Source organism: Syngnathus scovelli, chromosome 15 (assembly GCF_024217435.2).
Source record: "Syngnathus scovelli strain Florida chromosome 15, RoL_Ssco_1.2, whole genome shotgun sequence".
NCBI lineage: Eukaryota > Metazoa > Chordata > Actinopteri > Syngnathiformes > Syngnathidae > Syngnathus > Syngnathus scovelli.
Window position 1 is genome coordinate 627,079 of NC_090861.1, and position 22,566 is coordinate 649,644.

The 22,566-nt window shown below is 43.6% G+C and overlaps 1 protein-coding gene across 1 annotated transcript in view; it reads right to left on the reverse strand.

Annotated features, from left to right (window-relative positions):
• Positions 1-103: 103 nt before the first annotated feature.
• pknox2 (pbx/knotted 1 homeobox 2) overlaps positions 104-22,566 on the reverse strand; it is a 28,512-nt gene continuing 6,049 nt past the window's right edge. The window contains exons 3-20 of the mRNA XM_049743425.2: positions 20,086-20,167; positions 13,620-13,726; positions 12,598-12,734; positions 9,875-10,046; positions 9,052-9,240; positions 8,861-8,987; positions 8,162-8,259; positions 7,331-7,450; positions 7,196-7,272; positions 6,479-6,657; positions 5,723-5,966; positions 5,244-5,346; positions 4,009-4,284; positions 3,717-3,909; positions 2,428-2,570; positions 2,062-2,276; positions 704-1,455; positions 104-400 (exon numbers count right to left, since the gene is read on the reverse strand). Coding sequence (XP_049599382.1) covers positions 342-400; positions 704-1,455; positions 2,062-2,276; positions 2,428-2,570; positions 3,717-3,909; positions 4,009-4,284; positions 5,244-5,346; positions 5,723-5,966; positions 6,479-6,657; positions 7,196-7,272; positions 7,331-7,450; positions 8,162-8,259; positions 8,861-8,987; positions 9,052-9,240; positions 9,875-10,046; positions 12,598-12,734; positions 13,620-13,706 — 3,171 coding nt within the window. The 5' untranslated portion in view covers positions 13,707-13,726; positions 20,086-20,167 and the 3' untranslated portion in view covers positions 104-341. The remainder of the gene's footprint in view (positions 401-703; positions 1,456-2,061; positions 2,277-2,427; positions 2,571-3,716; positions 3,910-4,008; positions 4,285-5,243; positions 5,347-5,722; positions 5,967-6,478; positions 6,658-7,195; positions 7,273-7,330; positions 7,451-8,161; positions 8,260-8,860; positions 8,988-9,051; positions 9,241-9,874; positions 10,047-12,597; positions 12,735-13,619; positions 13,727-20,085; positions 20,168-22,566) is intronic.

The window sequence follows — 22,566 nt, forward strand, 5'->3', positions numbered from 1 at the left end:
CAGGTCAACCACCCATTGCAATTGCTCTTATGACAGAGGTTTGTCATTTTCAGCAACTGCTAGAAACAGGATGTGAAAGAAAAAAAACCCAAATCCCTGGAAATCACATTTCAGGAGCATTTTTAGAGAATTTATTTGTAAATGATGGCATAAAACACTTTGGTCAATAAGAGCCACGCAAGGGCTGCTTTGGGAATGAGTCAATGCAAGATAACATCCCCATCAAATCCCAATGGCTGAATTTGAGGCTTGCTCCACCCATTTCATGAAGGTGACACACTTAGCTTGATGGGATGATCTGCCCAGCCCAAAAATGGTCAAACTTTTCACTTTGATTGGGCCTAATAATGACTAAACGGTGCAGTCTCCTTCAACTCATGGTACCCCAGATGGTTTGGCTCTGTGAAGAGACAGAGAGGTAGTTAGAATTTCTACAAATCCATCTCTTCTACATTCACCATTGCTTTCTTTGACGTATAGAGGTGACTCCGTATGGAATGGTGCAAATCAATAAAGCAGTCAAAATGCAGACTAAAAATGGAGCAGAGCAATAGACTATGATATACATTGCATGTTTTTTATTTTTTACAGCATTGATCCCTTGTTAAATTGACTTAAAAAAGTTTCTGCGCATCCCAAACGATGTAAGTGAAAATAGCCACGAGTAGAATGCGTTTGAGTGTGTAGATCAGTGTTACGGTACCAAAACTCATATTCTCCTCCACCACTGGTCTTTGTTCACTGCTGTTTACAATCCTCCCCTGTGCCGCTCCCAGAATTGTCATGATATCCACAAGGTTGAACTTTCCTTCTTCTTTGGCTTCCTGCACCTCCTCGGCCAACTCCATGGCGGCCTCGTCCCGCTCTTCTAACTCCTCTTGGCTCAGCATTGCGTTTAGTCCTTGTCCTGCTGTAGTCTTACCGACCATGGGGGGCGCCAGAGAGCACAAAGCCCTGACCTGTCCGTATGACTTGAGGTGCGAAACGTTGGCCCTCAAGAAAAGCAGGAGCACATTGAGATCGTTCAGCGGACAGCCGAGCCTGCGTTTGTTGACCACGTCCAGGGCGGGAAGCACCTCATAGACGGAGATGAAGGTGGTGTCCCAAACAAAGAGCCGAATGATACTGAAGAGTACGATTGGTGCCAAGAGAAGATAGATGGCGCCGTTGGCCACACTTATAACCTGAAAGACCAACTGGCCAATCATTTTGCATTGAACCAGCTCAGGAATCCAGTTGTGATCCCGTAGCATACCGCTACGCACAAAGCAGCTGAACTCATCTTGCAGGAAGGCGGACAGGTGGAAGTAGGTCAGATAAAGACAGGCGGCCGCCATGAAGGTCAGCAGGAGGAAGCCACGCAGGAAAAGCATGCTGACCAGGAAGTAGGAGTTTTGCTTGCACTGCATGTATCTCTCCAGAAGGGGGTACTCAAAGTACCGCTTCCTCTTTGCTCTGCACGGCAACACAAGGAGAAGAACATGTATGAGATGCACCGACAAGCGCCTTCCATTTTCAACGAGTAGGACTCGCTTACCACATTAGCCACCGTAGCCTTCCATAAATGTTTCCCCTCATCTGCTAAAACCTTGCCGATACATTTAATTTGGCAGGAAGAAACGAGTATTGTCTATGGAGTTCCAAATAGCAGCATCTTCTCAATCATCCCATTGGAATAGCAAACACGTCGGCATCGCTTCTTCTGTTTCTGTTTCTATGATTCTTACTTTTCTTGCTCTTTTCGTTTGAGGTATTACTGTGCCCCAATGCACAAAATACGGCCCGTAGATACACGCTTGAATGAGTACTTGACCGCTTTGAACAAGACCTGACCTCGACCTCATTATACAAGTGTAAAAATGAACTTGAGCAGTAATTGGGAGTCATTCTAGTGTGGATGAATGGACAAAAAAGCCACACTCCATAATCTTGGGAAAAAGTTTTTCTAAAAGCTTTTTCACAATGGCAAGCCCGAGTACATTTATTTTCCCATTATCTATTTATGTCTTTCTTCTTTATTTTAAACAAAGACACCTGGTAATCATAGAAATGATTTCTTACCGCTGCAGCTCTGCCTGAAATGTTAATGGATTCTTGGTATTCTGACGCATATCCAGGATGCTCTGAGCCAATCGGATGGAGCGGTTGTACGACTTGTCGAGTTCGTCAATAACGAAGAGCAAGTCGGAGCCCAGCGAAGGCACAGCGAGCTGGCGCCAGATGAGAGCCGGCAGATACATTAACACTGCCATAGCCAGAAGCGAATACGGGAACATCTGGGAAAAACGGTGGGAAGCAAAAACAATGAGGCTCCAATTTCTTTGAGTTATCCTACGTTCAGGTTCGTTTGCAGCCACAAACCAATCCGATCGCTAATCAATTGGATATGTAACAGAGGCTTGATGGAATCAGATAACTGCCACTCACTTTGTGCACCCAAAGGGAGCGCTCCTCAAAGTTCCCATTGCTATCAAACTCGTGATGCATGAGGGAGTCCCAGCAGTATGTATCAACGTAGCTGGCCTGCTTCACTGTGAAATTGCTGGGAGGAAAACAGCTGATCTGCGGGCCTGTGGGAAGAAGAAAGAAGAAAGAAAGCAACACGATTAGATTAGCACCCTGATCTGATCAAATAAAATGGCAAATTTGAAATTGGTGTCAATTGTCTTCAAGCAAACCCATTCTAAGGGGCTGACCTACATTCTCTTATCATTTGTCATATTGTTGTTCATCAAGCGCACATACAAACCCATTCTAAGGGGCTGCCCTACATTCTAGAACATGCTCAAAACCTGCAGAACCAATTTCAAGAAAAACACAACTGACAGAAAAGCAGACATACTAATGACTGAACTCCACATGCTCAGCAGTCAGTCTCTTGTCCGGTGTGACTTGGAAGCAAAACCAAACGTGATCAAATGACAAGCTTCACCACCAAAATGACAAGATGCCCGCCCGTTTTGTTATGGAAACAAGCAGGTGTGTAGAAAGTGCAGACAGCAAGTGCAGACTTTGGAAAGTTTGGCTTTGAAAGAAGGCAAAATGGCTTTCAACAAACAAACGTGTGACTGCTTCCCGAATTTGGGCTTCTTCAACTTGTACTTTAACACAGCCACATATGTCGTTTCACAAGTCGACTCCACCCAAAAACAGCTAGGGAACACACACACACACACACGCACGCACGCACACACGGGCTGTGCCCCATCAACACTGAGTGAAGCTCACAAGCCGAAAAATAGGGCTTCTATTTTTGAAAGCCAGTCTCCACATCTGCTCTGTAAGAAGTCTCTCATTATATCTTACGACGTCAGCTTGTCTAACTAATAAGAAGCAAATGTTACATCATGGTCCACAACATGTTTGCAATTGAAGCAACATTTTCTAATCTATCGGAGGCCATCGACAGCTGGGAAAAATACAAATATGTATTCTGCCCATAGATGAATGCAGTTTTTTTTTTCTTATCCACTAACAATTTACTTCTAGAAGTTCTTGGCAAATGTCAGGTATTATTAGATAACACAGTAGTTTTTTGTTTTATTTAAGAAGCTAGGCTCTCCTATTGTACTTTTGTGCAAGAATGAGCGAGAAATTCAACCGCACTCTGTAATATTGATCAATTTCAGTACTTGCGTCTATATTTCTATACTTACACGCTCACAAATAAACATGAGACAAAAGCAAATGGAGCGTAACCAAAGAGACTTTCTTACCCAGCGACACCTCCCGAGCAAAGGCCATGCAGACCAGCAACAGAGGGAGGCCAACAGAGACATATTTGATAACCCTGTCCAAAGGAAGTTCCAACTCCAGATGGCTGATCCGGTTTGGCACGGCACTGTTGGGCAACAGGGCATCCGATAGCATGGCCCTTGCCGCTTCCTTGGCAATGGACATTTTCAACACCTAAATGTTCACAAAGTCCTGTTAATGGCGTGTTGTCTATTCCTCATACAAAAATCAGCAGCACATAGCACTTAACGGCAATAGAGAAGAAGCACCTACCTTGCGGATGTCTTCCAGCTGACTACTCCAGTGGTGCACATAGAAAAGAAGGTAGCTGCAAAACAAGAGCTTTGGACGCCTTATGTACTTTGGGCGTGTTTCAGTAAATGAGAGGTTGGATTTGGGTTGAACCAGAATCGGCCAGGTCCAAGTGTAATTACAGAGAAGAAAGACATTTGGGGAGCATGCAGCCACCCAAATGGCAGACCTGTAGTACAACAAATTATACGGGTGTAATTCGGCATATTTTGCTTGCCTGACCACGCAGCGGTTTATTCAGCCTCTATCATTTAAGAGACTAATTTTACACTCTGCATGTATTTCTACCGCTTCGGTCTGAAATTTACAGGACAGGTTTCAAAGAAAGAAAGAAAGAAAGAAAAAAAAAACGATCAACTGGATTGACTGAATGACATGCGTAGAAGAATAGTACATCATCCACATCTGTCCATTTACATAGTTTAATTATTAAAATTGGTCTATTGAAACACAGTAGATTATGACAAGAAGTGTACAAATGAAATATAAATACTCCCCGTCGTCTATCACTTGCGCTGGAAGATCGAGTTAAAAAAACAAAACAAAAAACAAAGCAGTGGAGAAAATAAGATTAATGAGCAACATACTTCACAGTCACCACTCAGAACATTAAATAGAACATGGGTTGTAGTTTTTTTTTTTTTTCCTTTAGACTTTTTCACCATTGAAATGAGTGAATCTCATTTGTAGTTTCATACAAAACCGAATGAAAATTGTTTCCCAGTTTCTTGAAAATCTTTCGCATAAAATGGCACTTTTCTTCCACAACTTGTTTGTCTTCTGCAAAATGGTTGTCTTCCTTTAAAAAGTCAGTTAGTAAATGATGATGGCTTATTCAGTCCCATATTCCAAACAGTGCGATGAAAAGTTTGTGGGGGAGTTGCCATGTTCCAGCATCAAACAATATCACGCAAAATAGCCAAGCAGATCCGGAAGGACCTGCTGTAATGTGCACACAACCAGCCATCATTGTCATCTTGCTTCAGCTGCCTTATGAGCCCAAGCAAAAACATAAAGCAAAAGAAATTCTGCAAATCTTCACCCATCAACAACACCTGCCTACCATGTTCAAATTTGCTTCTGTCCAACAGAAAGTTCAAAGGTCAAGTTCAAGGATCATGCTTAATAGGCTTTCGGTAGCTCAAATATGTCGCCGCGCGAGTGAGTGGAAGAAAAATGCTCAGTGTTTGTCCGACCTGAGAACCCATATTTGAACAGGTATATCGACAAGTATTGTGCAGATATTTAGAAATCGCCCCACGCCCGTCCCAGCCCAGCCCACCCCCCTTTGTTGAGTAACTACGGTTGGTACGCTTTTTTGTCAGGCAAAAATATTGCATTTCGGAAACTCGTGTGTTTCTGTGCTCTGAGGAAATTGAAAGTAGTCGAACACATCAGGCTCTCCCAAGCATCAAGTTCTTTCACATTGGATTATTTGGAGCATTTTCTTTCGTAAAGTCAAATCTATTATTATCCTGTCCGGGTCGGCTCATATTTGATTCTCAATGGAAGAAGCCCTGATTGTTTTGCATGCCGTCAAATGCATATTGAATACGGCAAGAGTGCAACGTGTCGGAATCCGAAATGAGCCATGTTAACGAATGGGCCGAGCGACCGAGCGAGCGAGGTCAATGTATTTATTGTACGGCTAGTATGTCCCTCCTTCCTCTCAGACTACTCCAGTTCCTCTCTGCGCTCTATGCTGCCGTCTCTTCTTCCCCTATTGTTTTCATTCTCTCCATCCTCCTCCTCCTCCTCCTCTTCCTCCTCCTCCATTCCTTCCTCTTCCTCCTCCTCCTCTTCCTCCTCCTCTTCGTCGGTGCCATCCATGGAGTCGTCAGCTCCCAGCATGGCTTGCTGCATGGCCAGAGTGGCAGAGTCCGATGACAGCGACTGGAGGCTGTCCAGGCTTAGCGGGTCTGAAATGAAAAAAAAATTAAAATCAAATAGTCATAGTATTTCTCCACACTTGAACCAGTTGAGAGAGATGGCACGCATCTCGGCTGACTTTGGGCAAAAGGCAGACGATAGATACCCTGGACTGGTCATCAGTCAGCTGCAGATTGACTTGACAAGACAACAACATTAACGCTAACGGAAATCTTGTTGCCTGCATCTAAGATAAGTAATGACCTATTCTTATTAATGATTCTTTTTTATATCCGTTTCCCAAGCTGCTTACTTCTTGCTTCTAATCAATCAATAGTGGCACCTAGTGGTGAAAATGCAAGCTCGACTTTTCATTCATTTCGTACAGTTAAGCCCATGTAATTAACACAGGTGGCCACATTTGGAATTCACGTGCATGATTGTAAAGAAACATAATCCGACAAATCAACAATCAAGTACCTACGCATTTTAGATGGCAGGGAAACGTTTCGACTGAAATTTCTACAAACGGGTTGATATCATAGAAAGTATTTGGTCATACCGTCTGAATTGTTTCCCGTTTGGGATCTGTGTGTTTGCAAAACTCCAGCTACAATGGAGTCGGGCCAGAAACGCTGTGTGGGACGATGCTGGGATTTCATTTTCTTTGCCTTCGGAGCTGGGTCAGGGTTACTGGCATCCAACATAGGCTGGAGGATACGCCGCCGAGCATTGATGAACCTGAAAACAGAGAGGTCAAATGAAGTTCCTGCATAAAGTTCCACCATCATTTTGCTCCCCAAAAGCTTTGCTCAACTGGACATTAGTATTGTGTGGCACAACGCACTTGCGCCACCTACAGGTAGTAGAAAATACAGGCAAGCTCGCGAGTACAAGCTTCGGCTGGCCAACTCGTCGTTCTCCGTAAAAATGGTCAACTACAAGGCATAGGCACTAATCACCAGCACCTCCCTGACCCAAATTGATTGAATAATACCGGTCAAGAAGTTTTGACTCAAATTTTCAATCAGAGATGCCGCCATATACTTTTCTAGATCATTTGTGGAGTGCTGATTCCGAATTAGCATTCGTCTTTTTCACTAGCCCATCAGGTCATCGCAGTGATCGTAATAATAAGTTTTTTTTTGTTTTTTTTAATCAGCGTCCAAAATAAGAAGAGGGACACAAAGGGCCTGATTAAAATTGGTTCTTGACCAGTGCAGTAAAGACATTACACAACCAGAAGATGGCAGCATAGGATAAGTACATGACATCTTACCAGTTATTGACTTGCAAAAGCGTCAAGCTTGTCTGTGCTGCAATTTGCCTTTTCTCATCTTCTGTTGGGTACGGGTGCTGAGGGAGAAAGAGAAGCCTCAACATCATATATTGGACGTGCAATTTGTTGCCTCACCATGAGATGCTGAAAGAGCCATGAGCGCATGATGTTGGTGGCTTGTTTGGGAAGGACCCCCCTCTTATTCCTTGACTTCTTGTCTTCGCTGTCCAATAGAGCTGACAGATCAACATTTAACTGTGGAACATTGACAAAAGGTAGTGAGAAGAAGGTCAAATCAAAGTGGCTGCTGCTGCTGCTGCTGCTGCTGCTGCTTGCTTAGTTCAGGTTATCACACAAACACAAAAAGGCAACTGGTTTCTTTTAGTGTGACAAGGGTAGTAAGACCTCTTCAAATGTCACCATGGTACCTGAATTTGAGCAATGCTTCTTCCATCAACCACTAAAACATCTTCACTACTAATCACCATATAGCAGCACTGTTAAGGAAAATAAAATGCACCCCCCTCCCAAAAATAAAAAAAATGCTGCTACTAAAGGGGCAGTGCCCCTAGCGGAGTTATTTATTGAACAGTTGAACACTCAATATTTGTACATTTTAAAATCAATGATACTATATAGGTTTCCCTGCATCCAAAACTCATTTTTACGCTTGTCCATGAATGCAACACTAAGGCCGGCCAATCGCAAACCTCGTTTCATGTTAGCCAATGACAAACAGCTGAGGGCGGGAGCAACCAGTGAGCCGTTTGTATGAAAAGGGGGGAGGGGGATGAGCAATCTTGAAAAAAAACAAAACACTGACAAAATATTGAGAAAAATTGAAAAGAATTTCTGAATGCACGGGTGGCGAGCTGCAATTTAAAGTGTCACTGCTCTGTAACCCCTATTTTCTGACAGTAGGGGGTTGAGAAAATTGTGCATCAAGGAATAAATGTTGTGCATTACTTGTGAATTCTGGATCTGAATGGTTCCCGGCGGCAGTGCCTGCGTTAACACTTGTCCTTGCGAAGTCACCATGGCAACCGGCTGATACAGCGTCCCGCCTGGCATGAGAAATGACTAGCATGAGAATCAAATAGTTTGCCACACAACTAACGGAGTCTTAACATACAATAGCGTTCAAAAATTTGGGCTCACTTAGAACTGTCCCTACGTTTAAAATAAAATGGCTATAAAGTGTATATTATTCTATCACGTTGAATCCAAAAAGAGCCACAACTGTTGAATTCAGGTTGTGGATACCAAAAAAAAAAAAGTGATTTTGTTACTGGCTTTAATTAGCCTTGATCAAGACACAAAGTGTGCTGAAGCGCTTCAATGTACAGCAATCAAACGCTGACACATTGATTTATTTGAGGTTAAAAGGGATTTCCAGAGGGCAGGATTAACATTTCACTCAACACGCTTGACATTATAAGGCTCGGTCTGTCAGCCACGTACCCTGTGAAGGATAATTAACACTCTTACTAAACGTGATTCCGAAAGCTAACAATGTGTGAACATGGACCATTTGATGTAGTTGGAGATACATTTGCTGATACATTTCTCAATATTACTAACATTGATCAGATGTATCCTTGAAAATGAGAAAAAACAGCAATTTATTAGATGGATACAGTCATTTAGATGAAAATGCATTCCTACCTGACACCACTTGAGAATTGATGGTGGTTACAGAAATATTGCCCTGTTGCAAAGCCCCACTGGCTGTCACAATCCCCGTAGGGTTGGACACTGAGGTCATGGACGGAGACGAGGTCTGACTGAGTTCCTGAGGAATCAAACACAATAAGAACTCAAAACTAGTCAGAAGAGATAGCCAGTGGAAAACTGACCTGGGGCATGGTGAGATTGGTGTGCGTGGGAGAATACGGTCCCCCCCCCAGGTCGTTACGAAGGAGGTTGTCACTGTGCATCTTGGTTTTGAGGCAGGTGATGTATCGGTTGCAGAAATCCTTACAGAGTTCATTGACCTTCTCCAGCTCCAATAAGTGGATCCGCAACACTTGTATAGCTTTAACCATCTGGAAAAGCACGTCGTCAGCATCCAACTAGAATTTGGTCAACTTCAACTTGTTTCTACTATCTGCTATCAAGAAGCCTTTGTATCCATTTTCTCATCCCTCGTCCACAAAATGGCATTCTGCAAAGGACCGGCCGCCTCCGCATCTTTCAGACAGACAGCTTTTAATCGACACTATTTATTGACACATTTTCATCGTGTTTAAACATGCCACTAAGCCTTCCACGCTCTGTTATGAGCCTGTTTGGTGGGGTTGCTCATATCTCATGGAGCTCATGGATGTGACTTGACACTCACTCGTTTATTTATTTCAGGCCAAATGCTGAGTATGGCTTTTGACCAGCTGTTGCGGTTGCCAGGTTACAGAGCCAGAACTTGGAATTTGACTCACTGCCGGCCGGCCGCACTTGGCACTTGCTACGACAACGTTCACTGTACACCTCGGGACAATACTATTACCCGAGACAAGAGATGCATATAGAAAACTGGAGCTAAAACTCCAGCCCAATGATATCAAAGAGGGGGCATGAGAAAAGTCGGGCGCGAGTGAGATGCTGATTCGTCAAGTTTGCGGTCGTTCCAGCTAACAAAATCGATTGGATGTATCAGATATTTTGTGAAAGCATTGAACTCACCAAGTTGTCAAGCTCTGGATCTTCACTGAAGAAAGGCTTATGATCCCGCTCCTGCTGGTGAACAAAGTTTTCAATGTCCACGTCAAAGCTGGCGGACGTGATGCACTCGGATCCCTGCGTCGCCTGCTCGCATTTCTCAAACAACAATGCCAGCAGGGGGAACAACGGATGTCTGGGGACAAATAAAATAAATAAATAAAGAGTCACATGTTATCAAAAATTGGGATCGGAAACAATATGCATCATTAGTTGCAATAATGTGTACAACCAGACAGGAAAAAAAAAAAGAGAGAAAAACAAAAGCCTAAGTAGAAAGTCCAAAACATCAATGTTTATCTAACCTATATATAATCTATAAATGCTTTTTAATCCAGTGTTGTCTTCCACTCGCACGGCTCGGCCCCTCCTCAGACGAAACCTGTGACTCTCATTTGCATCCTCTAATAGTGCTCTATATTATATTCTAATCTGCCTGATCCCAATTTAATGTCACTCCTTCAGTCAGACGTGGCCAGCATAGTAAGCAGGAGGCCTTACGTGCACAGTAAAGAGCCTCAGCATGTCTGGCGCTTTAATAATGTGTACTTGTGGAGAGAAATGAGAACGGAAAAAAAAATAAAATAATAATAATCACTTCTGGTGCTCTCCACATTGGTCAACATTAGCTCAGCTCCTTTTAAGGGGGTCAAAATTGGCTCACAATAATGGATCGGAATGAATCAAATGTGTGATTTAACAAATAAAAAATAAAAAAAGAGATTCATCGCAAAAAGGCATCAGAACTTTAGAGAACCTTGGAGCCCATCAAAAACAACATCTGAAATATTTCAATAACTTTAACACGGGAAGTCGGAATTAATACTGAGGAGAGGGAAGGCGGGGGGAAAGCCACCCAATTTCATCAACGTGAATAGAACTGCATGGCTGCAAGGCCATCAAACTCCAATGAGCGCTTGCTTGCCAATCCCTTCTCAGAGCGAGCGAGCACCCTGAGCCCTTCAACCCTAACCCCATCACGTCGGGCGCCATAAGCAGCAGCTTGCTTCTATCTGCAGTGCGACAGAGTGAAGATCGCTGGCTAGGGGATCATTACAAGGGCCATAAAACAGCCATTTACAGGACAGCCAGCCAGCGGAGTCAGCACTCTCTGCCACCCTCTGGCATTGCACTGTGTGTGCTGGGTCACCGAGGAAAGAAAAAGTCCAAGACAGACAATCAGAGGTCAGCGGGGTGGCTCGTCAGTACAGTAGAGCTGGACGCCCGCCCGCCGGCCGGCCGACCGGCCGACCACACTCTCGCGTGCCACTGCTATCGGTCCTGATCGGTTGGAACCTTGTCCAGATTGACTTGAAAACTATTGGCAGCACCAAGAGATCCAGAAGGATGACAATTTTGGTTTGTGACTCAAATGATGACACACATACATCATATCACAGGCCTTCCAGGGAGCATTCCATGGCAGCTGCGGAATACAAAACAATCTGTTCTTTTATGTTAGCTGGAGGCTACTCTTGTGCCAGAAAAACAGAGACGGCTACATTGTGCACATTGACACAAAGACGTTTCCCTATAAGAAATGTGTATGTGAAAGAAACTACTAATAAGCATTTGTCACAGTTTCCTGTAGCAGCAGCAGCAGCAGCAGCTGGAGACCAGCACCCCGTGACTTGCTGAAACAAAGAGGCATAGCCTATTTTGTGCCATGCAGCAACACATACTGCTAAAAATACTCAACGGTGGAGCTCAAATGCAGAAAAACAGGCGTATTTTCATTTGGCTATTCGAGTCATTAAAAGCATAGTATTTACATGGCTACACCAAAGCAGCCTTCATCACTGCAAGCTTGGAGAAAAGACAGGCTTTTATTTTTTTTATTTTTTTAATAGGATGCACAGGCTCCAGAAGGATCTTTATAGTAAGTGCCACAACTCATTAGGCTAATTCCCCTATCACACATTTACTCGGCACCAAACAAAGGAGGAAGGAATGCAGCGAGGAATCCGCATGCTCTGGTAAAAATGGGAAATCTAGTCATTAGTGGAAAAACAACATTAAATCCCACAAGAATTTATGGGTAAAATTGGTGGGAAAAAAGATTTGACCTCTTTTCACTTTGATCAAATCTCTATCTATTGAGGAGGGAATGATTAGAACACAAAGTGCTCCAAAGATGGCTGCTCACATCAAAGCGAGCAGCTGGCCTCAGGCCCGACCGACCGAGTGCCGGAGCGAGCGAGCAGCGGATACCCCGGGGTGGGACCCGGGGAGCGGGTCCGACACAGTGTCATCATTATAGATAGATAGATAGATAGATACAGAGGCACCTGGCTTCTCATTTGGCCCCGCCCCCCCCTCCTAGTTTACTGACTATACAGGAAGACAATCCAGCCTGATAAATAAAACAAAATCGCAACATTTGGAATCATTTATTTCATGGTAGCTCAGGGTGCATCAATATTCAAGATTTTTTTTAAATCAACACAAGAACCTATGCCCACTTGAAATACGGACTGGCGGCAAGAGGTGATCACGGCGCAGCGAGCCCAATTTGCGGCCGTCCGGCGTGTCGATGCCCATTTCAAATTGTGCCTTGAGAGCATACTTGGCATCGAACCGCATTGCTAAGGCTTAAAAGCCATTTGATATTTGCGAAAAAACAAACAGTGTATTTGTATTTTACATCACTGCTGGTGCAATACTAATACTCAATGTGTTTTACCAACCTGTAAACAGCCCTCTTGTCAGACTCAAGTTGAGTCTGTGGGTCAAGGGTCACGCTGACAGAGTTATTTCCTCCCGCAGTGGCTGCTGGGATATGGACCTGTGGGGTCTTGCTGTTCTGCTGAGTTGTGCCCGTCATCTGTGAACCAAAATTCAACATGCGGCGGCGTACATGTTTGTAAACATTGTCAACTGTTATTCTTCTACTCATCGCGCAGCTTTGAATAATCACTTCCCAAACGCAATGGAGTGCGACGTGTATTTCACGCACGCACGCAGGCAGGCAGGCAGACTACAAATGACAATTGATGGCAAAATGTTTTGCACAACAAGGCAGCTCTTTTCCTAATCAAGAAAGTCAGCAAATTGAGTCATATTTAAGATTTCTGTCAACTGGCAACCTGAATTTGTTTGGAGATGTTCATTTTCTCTTAAGGCGATGTGTGCAGCAGCAGCACCCCACCCCCAGTTTTGTGACAGGTTGGGAGGGTGAAAGCTTCAAGTCTTAATCCCAGCACGAAATGGGAAATAAATTAGCTTCTTCACACTTAACTAGCTCTCATTTGCATTTTGCGAACATGCATACCGCTTCTCTCCTCTTGCATTAATCCTCTGGGTGAAAGCAGACAGAGGTGGGAGATGGTGATGGAGGGAGGGAAGGGAGTGAGAATCAACCTGCCCTCGCCTCGCACTGTGGGACAATGGCTCGATCCAGATACATTCAGAGCTAATTAATTAACACTGACCTGTTGGTCATACAAAGCGTGACACACTGGGGGCATGCTGCTTGCTTGCTCGCTCCTTGAAGCAACATTTCAGACCATACATCCTATATATATTGTAAGTGAGCCTTGCTGCGTGCGGCACGCTTGAAATTTCAGAGATGTGGGGGTCATGATCACAAAACGATTAAGCGAGCAGCGGTGGGATTAATGGACAGCCAGCCACCATGCGTGATCACATCCGGTGAGTGACCTTTTCAATGTTGAGTTAATGTTTCACTTTTTGGTCTATTCCCACACACCTGTTGGCTCTCCTGGTACGATGGTGGAGGAACGCGCTGGGTGGCCATCATTATCACTGCAGGTGCCGGAGACACATGTTGCATCATGGGATAGCGTCACATCGAGACTGAGAAAGACAGAAAAGATTGATTTACGATACAGATGCGAGAGCGGTCATTCCAAACGAAAGCGATAACTCCTAATCCTGTACGGTGGCCCGGAGGAATCATTTGGAAGCTAACGTGCCATAGTGTAGCAACTTTGCACCAAGACAGCTGGCTCATTGTCGAAGCGTTATCAAGCCAATCAAGAGGCTAATTAGGGCTGTTGCCAGTGGGCTAATTGCTATCGGCCAGGACCCCACACAGCTAAGTGCTTTACCCTGTGGAACGCCACTGTCACATTCACCCGCACTGTAGGAGCTAATTGGTTTGGGGGTGCATTGCGCACACGCAAATAGGCCCCCTGCAATCACCCCAACTTACTATAGGCAAGCACAGCAGGCAAACTTTCCCCAAGCTACAGATAACCTACGTGCTTATGCCGCAGAAGAAAAAAAAAACAATATCCTGTGAATTTCAACCTGAGGGCGAGTGGTGTTTTAGTAGTCATCATAATAAGAAATTAAATCATACTGCTAACAATAAAGCCTTAGAAGGTACCCAAAGACGGACGGACGCTTCAAGAAATCCAACAGCCAGTTTTAGTAAGGCTTAATTAATAGATACACGCTATACGACATGGATTAAAGCTTCAAAATCATTCCAAAAATAAACCTATAGATACAGATTCAATTGAAGCACAGTACGTAGCACAGCTCAAATAAGTCACAGTAGCATCAATGCAATTGAGGTGGATGACAAAGTACAGTCAAGAAGTACTTTGGTTTTCAATCATTTTGTCTCTTGGTTTTTGTTGCTCTCATTCCAAGCGTTATCAGCTTCGAGGCATCTTCTCTGTTATCTGTCCTCATTTTAATTGCAAAATACAGCCAGTGTGTTAGTGATTAAAATTGTGCATTAATTGATGAGACTGAAGATAAAGCAATTCCAATTATGGCACAGTATTTTAGAGGGGCTCTCAAGTTTCACTATCCCTCCAAGGAATAAAACCACAAAATAGCAATTTGGAGCAGAGAACAATGGCCGTCCATAAAAATACACACACAAACACATATCCATTTCAAGAGTGTACATATAAAAACAGTATACTACAAGCACGGTAGTCTCAAATTGATTACAAAAGTCACTTTTAAGCGGTGACTTAATACATTAGAGTATTACACAAATTGTACGATTTGAAAATTGCCCGTAGCAGCAATCAAAATTCACCAGCGAGCATTAAATGGAAAAAAATGAAAAAGTCGGCATAAAAGTAACATCAAAGAGGTCTGTGAATTTGGATTGGAGGCAAACATGCACGCACGCACACACACACACACACACAGACATCCTTTATGGATTTTATTCTCTTCAATATTCAACTTTCAGACAACTCCAAGGTGTAGACTTGAGGCTCTTGCCTAATAAATGCAAAATTAGTCACCGCTATGGCTGCATACGCAGATGATGATGATAGCAGCCTCTGGCCTGTACTTCAAACAAGCCGCCGTTATATAGCGGACAAAGCCCAGGATTATGGATGGATAGAGCTTCATTCTTCTCAATGCTTAATTGAAATGGCACACTCTTGCTAAGCAGGAGGCAACCGCATTGAGAACACTTTGCGCCATTCAGACTGTCAGCTTTTAGCCAAATAGCTTTTACCTTTATAAAAATCCTCAACAAAATCCTAGGAAAGAAAGATAGCCCACAATTACTGGCGACGTGCGCTACACACAAAACACCAATGCTAACCCGAAAACTAGCAAATATTGTCCAAATTCACACTCACGGGTACATACACAGCCGGAGGCAAACAAATATGGTCTCACTTGAGATGTTTGGGCTACAAATGCGCCTCTCCAGGGTAAACCGAGCTCAACATAAAGCACTTTTGGAATCCTGTTGCCACTCCCTGACCACCTCATTAACCTGGACCTGTAGCAGCTTTCCATCGAGTCCACGTGTTCAACTACCTGCTCTGCTCCTCCATAACCCACACTTAAAATTCATGCCGGTATGATTTATTTATCTGCCCATGTTCACCGGACCACTTTTTGAACCCCAATTAGTTCCAGTGAGTTTTGTGCTGTGTTGTCGTCGTTTTAGTGGCATTACCCCAATGTTCTTGGACTTTCTTATTGAGCGTCTTCACACTGTATCCTTTCAGCCCTAAGAATTGGTTTTCATCAAATTAAAACAACGCTACTAAGATTTTCGGTTAATTTGGTGGTCTAACAAAATATTGGTCAGGTGTTTTCATTTCATGCTTCAATTCAGCCAAACCTTCTTCACTTGATTCCTTCATGCTAAACTTCTAGATGAATGTCCTTCATATATTGAAATACAGCAGTGATAAAGACACCCGTCGGCATTTCCCTCGGGTATGACAGACAGTTTGCGAGATTCATTGCGTCCTTTCTTAGTGCCGACAATGACATCAGTGGTCCAATCGCATGGCAATTGTTGTCTTTTATGCAAATGTGGATATTACAGCTATATTGGGATTTGGCTTCCGAAAAGTCGATTCAAGTCAAAACTACAATAGCCCAAAATTCATTGGAATTCCCAAATGACAAGAGGAATATATGCAGATAATCTCATTAACATCACTAAAAAGGCCTTCTAATGAGATGTTTTTTTTCCCTTTTCTTGAAGAGGAGCCTTCGAAGAGGGAAACAAAGATAAAAATAATATTCAGATAGCACCACAAGCTTGATCAAGGACTACTGAATTGCCTACTCTGTTTGAAAAGAAAAAAAAAAAAAAGAGATATCAAACAGGAAAAAATACTTCATTATGGCCAAATATTATGGTTTTATTTCAGTTTGCCTCCCAAAAGTTTGATTTTGCTTCTTGGTATATGCATGCCTTAAGCCCGCCCCTTCTCCTTTCAGATGGCAGGACATCTGGAGTTTATTTCAGCACCAACAGACATCGGATCTCCCCTAGGCGGCCGACTGGATGGGTGGCCGGCCGGCCGCCCGGCCCACTGTAGACCCCTTGAAGTGAGGCCCAGTCCAATTTTATTGAAAGATACACACTTGTACACCTCAATTTGTACAATGTAACAATACAATCTACATTTCAGTGTAGACTAAAATTGGCAAATTAGGCATCCGTCTATATTTGTGTGTTGGATTGACAGACTAGAAAGGAGAGGGGGAGGGGGGGGGGTGATAAATCCTCGCCAGAGTGGAGGAAAAAGTGAGAAAATGTGAACAAGTGTCCTTTAGAGTAAATGGCATCCAAAAAAGCCTCTCCAATTATCTTTGCTTACCATGCCACGGAGACTGACTTAATTAAAATGAGTTGAGAGGAAGCGGAGGAAAGGAAGGAGCTGCCGCTCGCTCGCTCGCTCGGTGATTGAGGGGGCAAGCGCTTGACATATCTGCAATAAAACACAAAAGCCAATACCCGACCACTCTCCCTTTTCAAATGTTGACTTCAAAAGAGAGAAATAAATTATTATCAAGAAAGATTTTTTTTTTTTTTTCCGTGCGCGTGTGTGTGTGGAGGCTGTGGCTTCTCGGAGAGGCAACTGCACCAATTTTTTATTTTTATAAATGCTAGAAAATCTGGTGGTTTAAGGAGGCACAGATGCTACAAGGGAATAACAAAATTGCCATTGTTTTCATCTTGTCTACCGTTTTTCTGAGAAAACCTTTGTCAATGACCTTTTCACAGGTTTGTTTCTATGGAAACAACACATACAGCCAGCCCCACTTTAATTTTGGTGCTTCTTCCCCATTCAGGGGTAGGCAAATAAAACGCATTAGAACTGCTTTTTTTTTTTTTCTTTTCAAATCAGCATAAAATGACTTGGTCATGTGACACTTGTGGATTTTTCCTTGTACCCATACTGTCGGACTGTGAATTTCCCCCTGGGATGAAAAAAGATGGCTCTACATTTGCATCTGGATGCAGCCGACAGAGGCAAAGTTCAAGCCTCACTGACTTACGGCAGGCAGGCAGGCAGGCAGGCAGGCAGTGACCAAAGGAGCAGGGCGCAGCCACTAGGATGTCTCCGGGGTACACAAAGCTCCACTTTTCATACAACACACAGAAATCACGCATTCGCACATTCCTCTCACCTACTCAGCCAACCAACACACAGTAGCTGTGCTTTTTGTCTTGCGAGCTTATTGTACAGTCATGTATTTCGCGCTGAACATAACACAAAGTCCGACTGTTTAATCGAGTGTGTTTGCACAGAAGGTGGGTGGGTGCAAAAATGTCAACTTTAACAGTGAAAAATGCATTGTTTCTGAACTACTTAATACACCAGACATTTAGATTCACTATGCAACTAATTGGAACACGTTGAATACAATACAATAAATACATCTTCCTTGAGCGCTTTGTAAATTTATGTAGATGATGAGGATGAAAAATAAATATTGGGACATCCATCCATCCATGCAATTTTTTTCCCCTCTGTATTAAAAAAAAAGTAATTTGCAAGAACATAAAAAAGCTTCGTAGACAGAGGAAAGGGAAGACTAACCTGTGCTTTTTGTGAGAATATGGGTGATTTAGCTCTGCCCCCCCCCCTCCCCTCCATCTGTTTTGTTTTCCTTCCATCTCTGTTTTTGATGAGCTGTGTCTTCAGCCCCCATATAAAATCCCATTAGCTCTTAATGAAGTCGGGCTCCTAGCCTCTTGGCCTCACCTCATTTAGCACGATTGTCTTGCGGCCATTAGCATCCAGGCAATTACAGGCGTACGACAAGAGTAATTGGAAATGGCGACAGGAATGCTGAGAAATGGGAATAAATAAATATAAAAAGATATTCGCACTAATAAGCTCCTATTCAAATGACACAGAGGGAGCCGCGTGTGTCTAAGTTAAATCAACATAATTACAATTAGGCTTGCTAGGGGTAAAGCGTGCGAGTGAGGCTAAAATTGATATGGATGGATTCTTGCATAGAGCCGGTAAATGTGATGGGAGGAATTGGGAGCTCATACTGCGAACGTAATAATGAAGAGCACAAGCGGAACCTTAAACTTTTGCGAGGTCAGGAAGGATGTGTTGGTGAGCAACGCAATATTGCTTCATTTGCATAGCATGTCATAGCCATGGTCAAAACTTTGAATGCTTGCTAATTGAGTCATAATTGCTGGAGGGAGAACAAAGAGATTGATTTTTGGGGGATTTGCAGGTTGGCTGTTTGAAATACATAAATAATGATAAAGGTTTGCTTTCTAAAACGTACGTATGTCATTTATCCAATTCAAATTCAGTTTTGCGCTGCCTTCCCATCTGTTTTGCCAAGAATATAGCGTCTGTGCAAAACACCAATCTGTTTTAATACGCCATTCGAGTGGAAACATGACTTCATTATGTTAAGAGAATCGTAGCAAAATGTCAAAAGGTGATTGAAAATGTCTGGGTGACTAATGCAGGCTCGGCCGGCGCCAAATTGCAACGGCATCACTGCTGTTCTTCACTCTGCTGCATTATCAAGTGAGCTTGGCCCCTCTCCCCTACTTCATAAGCTGACTGACAGGTGGCAGAAACATGATCTGTAAAGACCTTCCATCGGGGAAGCTCCCCTACTTAAACGGAAATGCTGCCCGCCAACCAACCAACGGACGGACAACAGCCCAGTGGTCTCCGCAGCTGAATACAAGAATGATGTAAGGGGGGCTGAAAATGGGGGACCTAGACTACAAAGGGCCATGAGAAAGACAGGGGGGGGTGTAATGGAGTTTTTGGCTGATAAATCAAGTACCAAAGCAAGAAGCCAGTGTCCGAGGCTCAAACGGGAAACGCGAGGCTGGCTCCCACAATAGTGAGTCCCAAGTGGCTTGTCCACAATAGAACATCAAGCGGCTGCCGTCAACAGCAGCCAAGGTCTCATTGCTAAAGTAAGATGGACCCACCCTGCAGCATTTTTACACAGCTAATGCCGGGATTAGTGCATGAAATGTACGTAAAAATGAAGAGAAAAATAAAATCTTGAAGAGGCTGCTATGTTTGGAGGACGGCTGAGTACGCCAAGCACTTCAGGGTTTGCGGACATTAGCTGCGTGATTAGTCTTTCCTTTATGGAGGAACAGCAAAATGGCACAGTGTAACCAGACCTCCTCAAGCTTTCAGCTAAACATTGCCATGTGTGCAGCTGCCTCATAAGCTATCTTTTTATTGTGTCTGCAGATGCCTTCTTTATATACGTACGTACGTATATATATTTACTGTGGTGTTATATGTCGTTAATTGTATTCAAGTCATTTCCGGCATCCAACAAAATCAAGGTTGCATAACAGCTTGGCAGGACAACATGAAAGTGTTGTCGAGCAGGTTTGAGTCCATTTCAAATGGCTATAGTATAGCACTTTGATTGATTCCTTTTTAAATCTGACAGGATGTTTTACTTACAGTTAGCTCGCCCGCAGCATAACAGCAGCTTTGACTTGTGCTTGCGCCGTGGTGGCCCAGGGTCCAACTCTCCTCAAAGAGCCTGTCAACAGATGACTATGTTAAACACATCAAGCACAATCATCATTACTATGACATGTTCTTTCAACCTAATAATCAGGTTGCTCAAGAGGGGGGAGATTTGCAAACAGAATCCTGTACAACTAATTCTATGCGGTGAAGCTAAATCTGATGAAATTCTCCTGAGCGAGCAACTGACTGACTGACTGACTGACTGACAGGTCCTCGTGAAGCTACACGCCACTAAAGTGGAGGTATGGCGCACATGCAAAACATTGAAGTTCAATCATGCATTCAGGGCAGGACACCTGATCTTTCGCTTAAAGCTCCCCCAGAACAGTGGGAGTACGGTCAGAGCTCACAACGGGCCTCCAGCAATCCACTAACACACACAGCCTCAGATGGGATGGTGTTTATTCACTTTAGCACTGCTCAGTGGGGACTACTGTGTGCTAGCTATGCGGCCACAACCAGAGGGCCTATGTGGACATGTGTGTCTCTGTATTGGAGGGGCTAAGAAGAACAAGAAGAACCTTTTTTTTTGGTTCCGGACACGTGCGCAATGCTATGTTATGAGTCAAACCGTTTGTAAGCTCACTTTATAGGCCAACACTAGGCCTGGCTATCTTTTAAATGTTGCCAATAGCATACGTACCTCGATACACAGGCAACGATACGATACCTTTCTAATCGATACAATAGAAACTCATTTTAAAAGCACCTTTGGTCCTTTACACCTCATGCTGAAAACCATTTGCACCAAAAGTAGTACATTCACCTTCCACAGATTGAATTTTGCTTAGTGCATAGGTTAGCGAGCTAGCAACGCACAATGGCTAGCTATGGTAGCTAGCTCGCTATCATAGCCACAGTTAGCAGTATCCATACCCAAGGGTGGGCACACAAACGCATCCCATCCCCTCATAGGAGTGGTTGACTTTAAAGCGTGCCTAAGAATCCGTCCGTTTTCTTCTTCCTCGAGATTTGCATTCTCTTTAAGAGAAAGCCAGCGTCCAGATGGATGTCTTAAAGATTCCACTCTTTTGCGGTCAAGGTGGAAAAGAAGTCACCCACGAGACAGTTTTCCCACAATGTCTCTGCAGCTATGGCCCCCAGCTGTTCATGGACTTCCATAACAACAGCTGCACAGAGGTTTAGTGGTTCATGTTGCTATGACAACAGCAGGATCAATTGGCATGCACAGACTCGGTGCTAATAGCGAAAATGACATTATGCCAAAAATTCCACCTCAATCAAACACAGACACTTTTTTTACTGCTTTGCGAGTTATTAGACAAAATGACTGTTTCGCCCTTCTAAAGCAAGAAACTTCACCGGAATAACTCTTGGATACTTTTGAGTATTGAACGTACATAGATCATGAGCACCAAATAAAAAGAACGTTACGATGGTTAAAACATTGTATGCATTTATGCATGACTTAAAACATATTTTGTGTATATTTGATGTTTTTCCGCCAGCAGTCAATGCAGCATACAGGGCGTCAAAACAATGGCTTTAGCTTGGAGTCCCACAGGGGTAACCAGAACCGGTGCAGCATCGCCACGGGGATAAGTCCAACATTTAACGAGCCTGCGACCGATAAAGACAGCTGTGCCAGACAAAACAAGTCACTGACTCGCATAGTTCTCTGGTCAATTTCCAGCTTCAGCTGGAGGTGCCCTGACTTGAGGTATCATCACTTCCAAAGGTTATCTTGGCCCATCTGAACAATCCCTTTCTCAATAGCATTCAATGCTATTTCTTTCCCCTAGATATCTGGCAGCGGAACTTGGCAAAGTCATTCTAATTGAGATCAGTCGAAAGGAACTGCTCATACAGAATTGGCAAGTCATGCCGGTGTGTTCAAAGACATCTGTCCGTCTTCACAAACTATGTCTAACCCTTTACTTCCATAGCGGCACGATTGAACCGAGTCTGAGGAAGCTCGACTGTTCACTCATTTAAGCTCGTCTGTTGAGTCGTTTTGCTCCGAGTGTGATTTTGTAAGAAGAAAAAAATGTCAACGTTGTGTTTGGGGATCTGTTTGAGTAAAAAGAGAAAAAAAGGAGAAGGAATTCTGGTGCTTGCCGCAGTGACCAACTTAACAGACGGCATCCTGCTGAGCCTGTCTTGTGATGTGTGGAAAAACATAGCGGTCGGTCAGGATGTCTTTGTTGAAACTCTTTCTTGCGCCACAAAGAAAAAGCAGTCATCTTCTGTTCCACAGCTAGCTACACTTTTACCATTAACTGAATATAATCACTAAGGTCTCGTGTCCTAATATTTTCCACACACAAAATTCTTACATACAAACAATGAAGCATAACATGAGTGGGGCCATGAAGCACAGCAGCAAATATAATACAGCAAAGCAGATTTCCAGACAAAAAAAACCCCAACAACACTCCCTGTTTATTT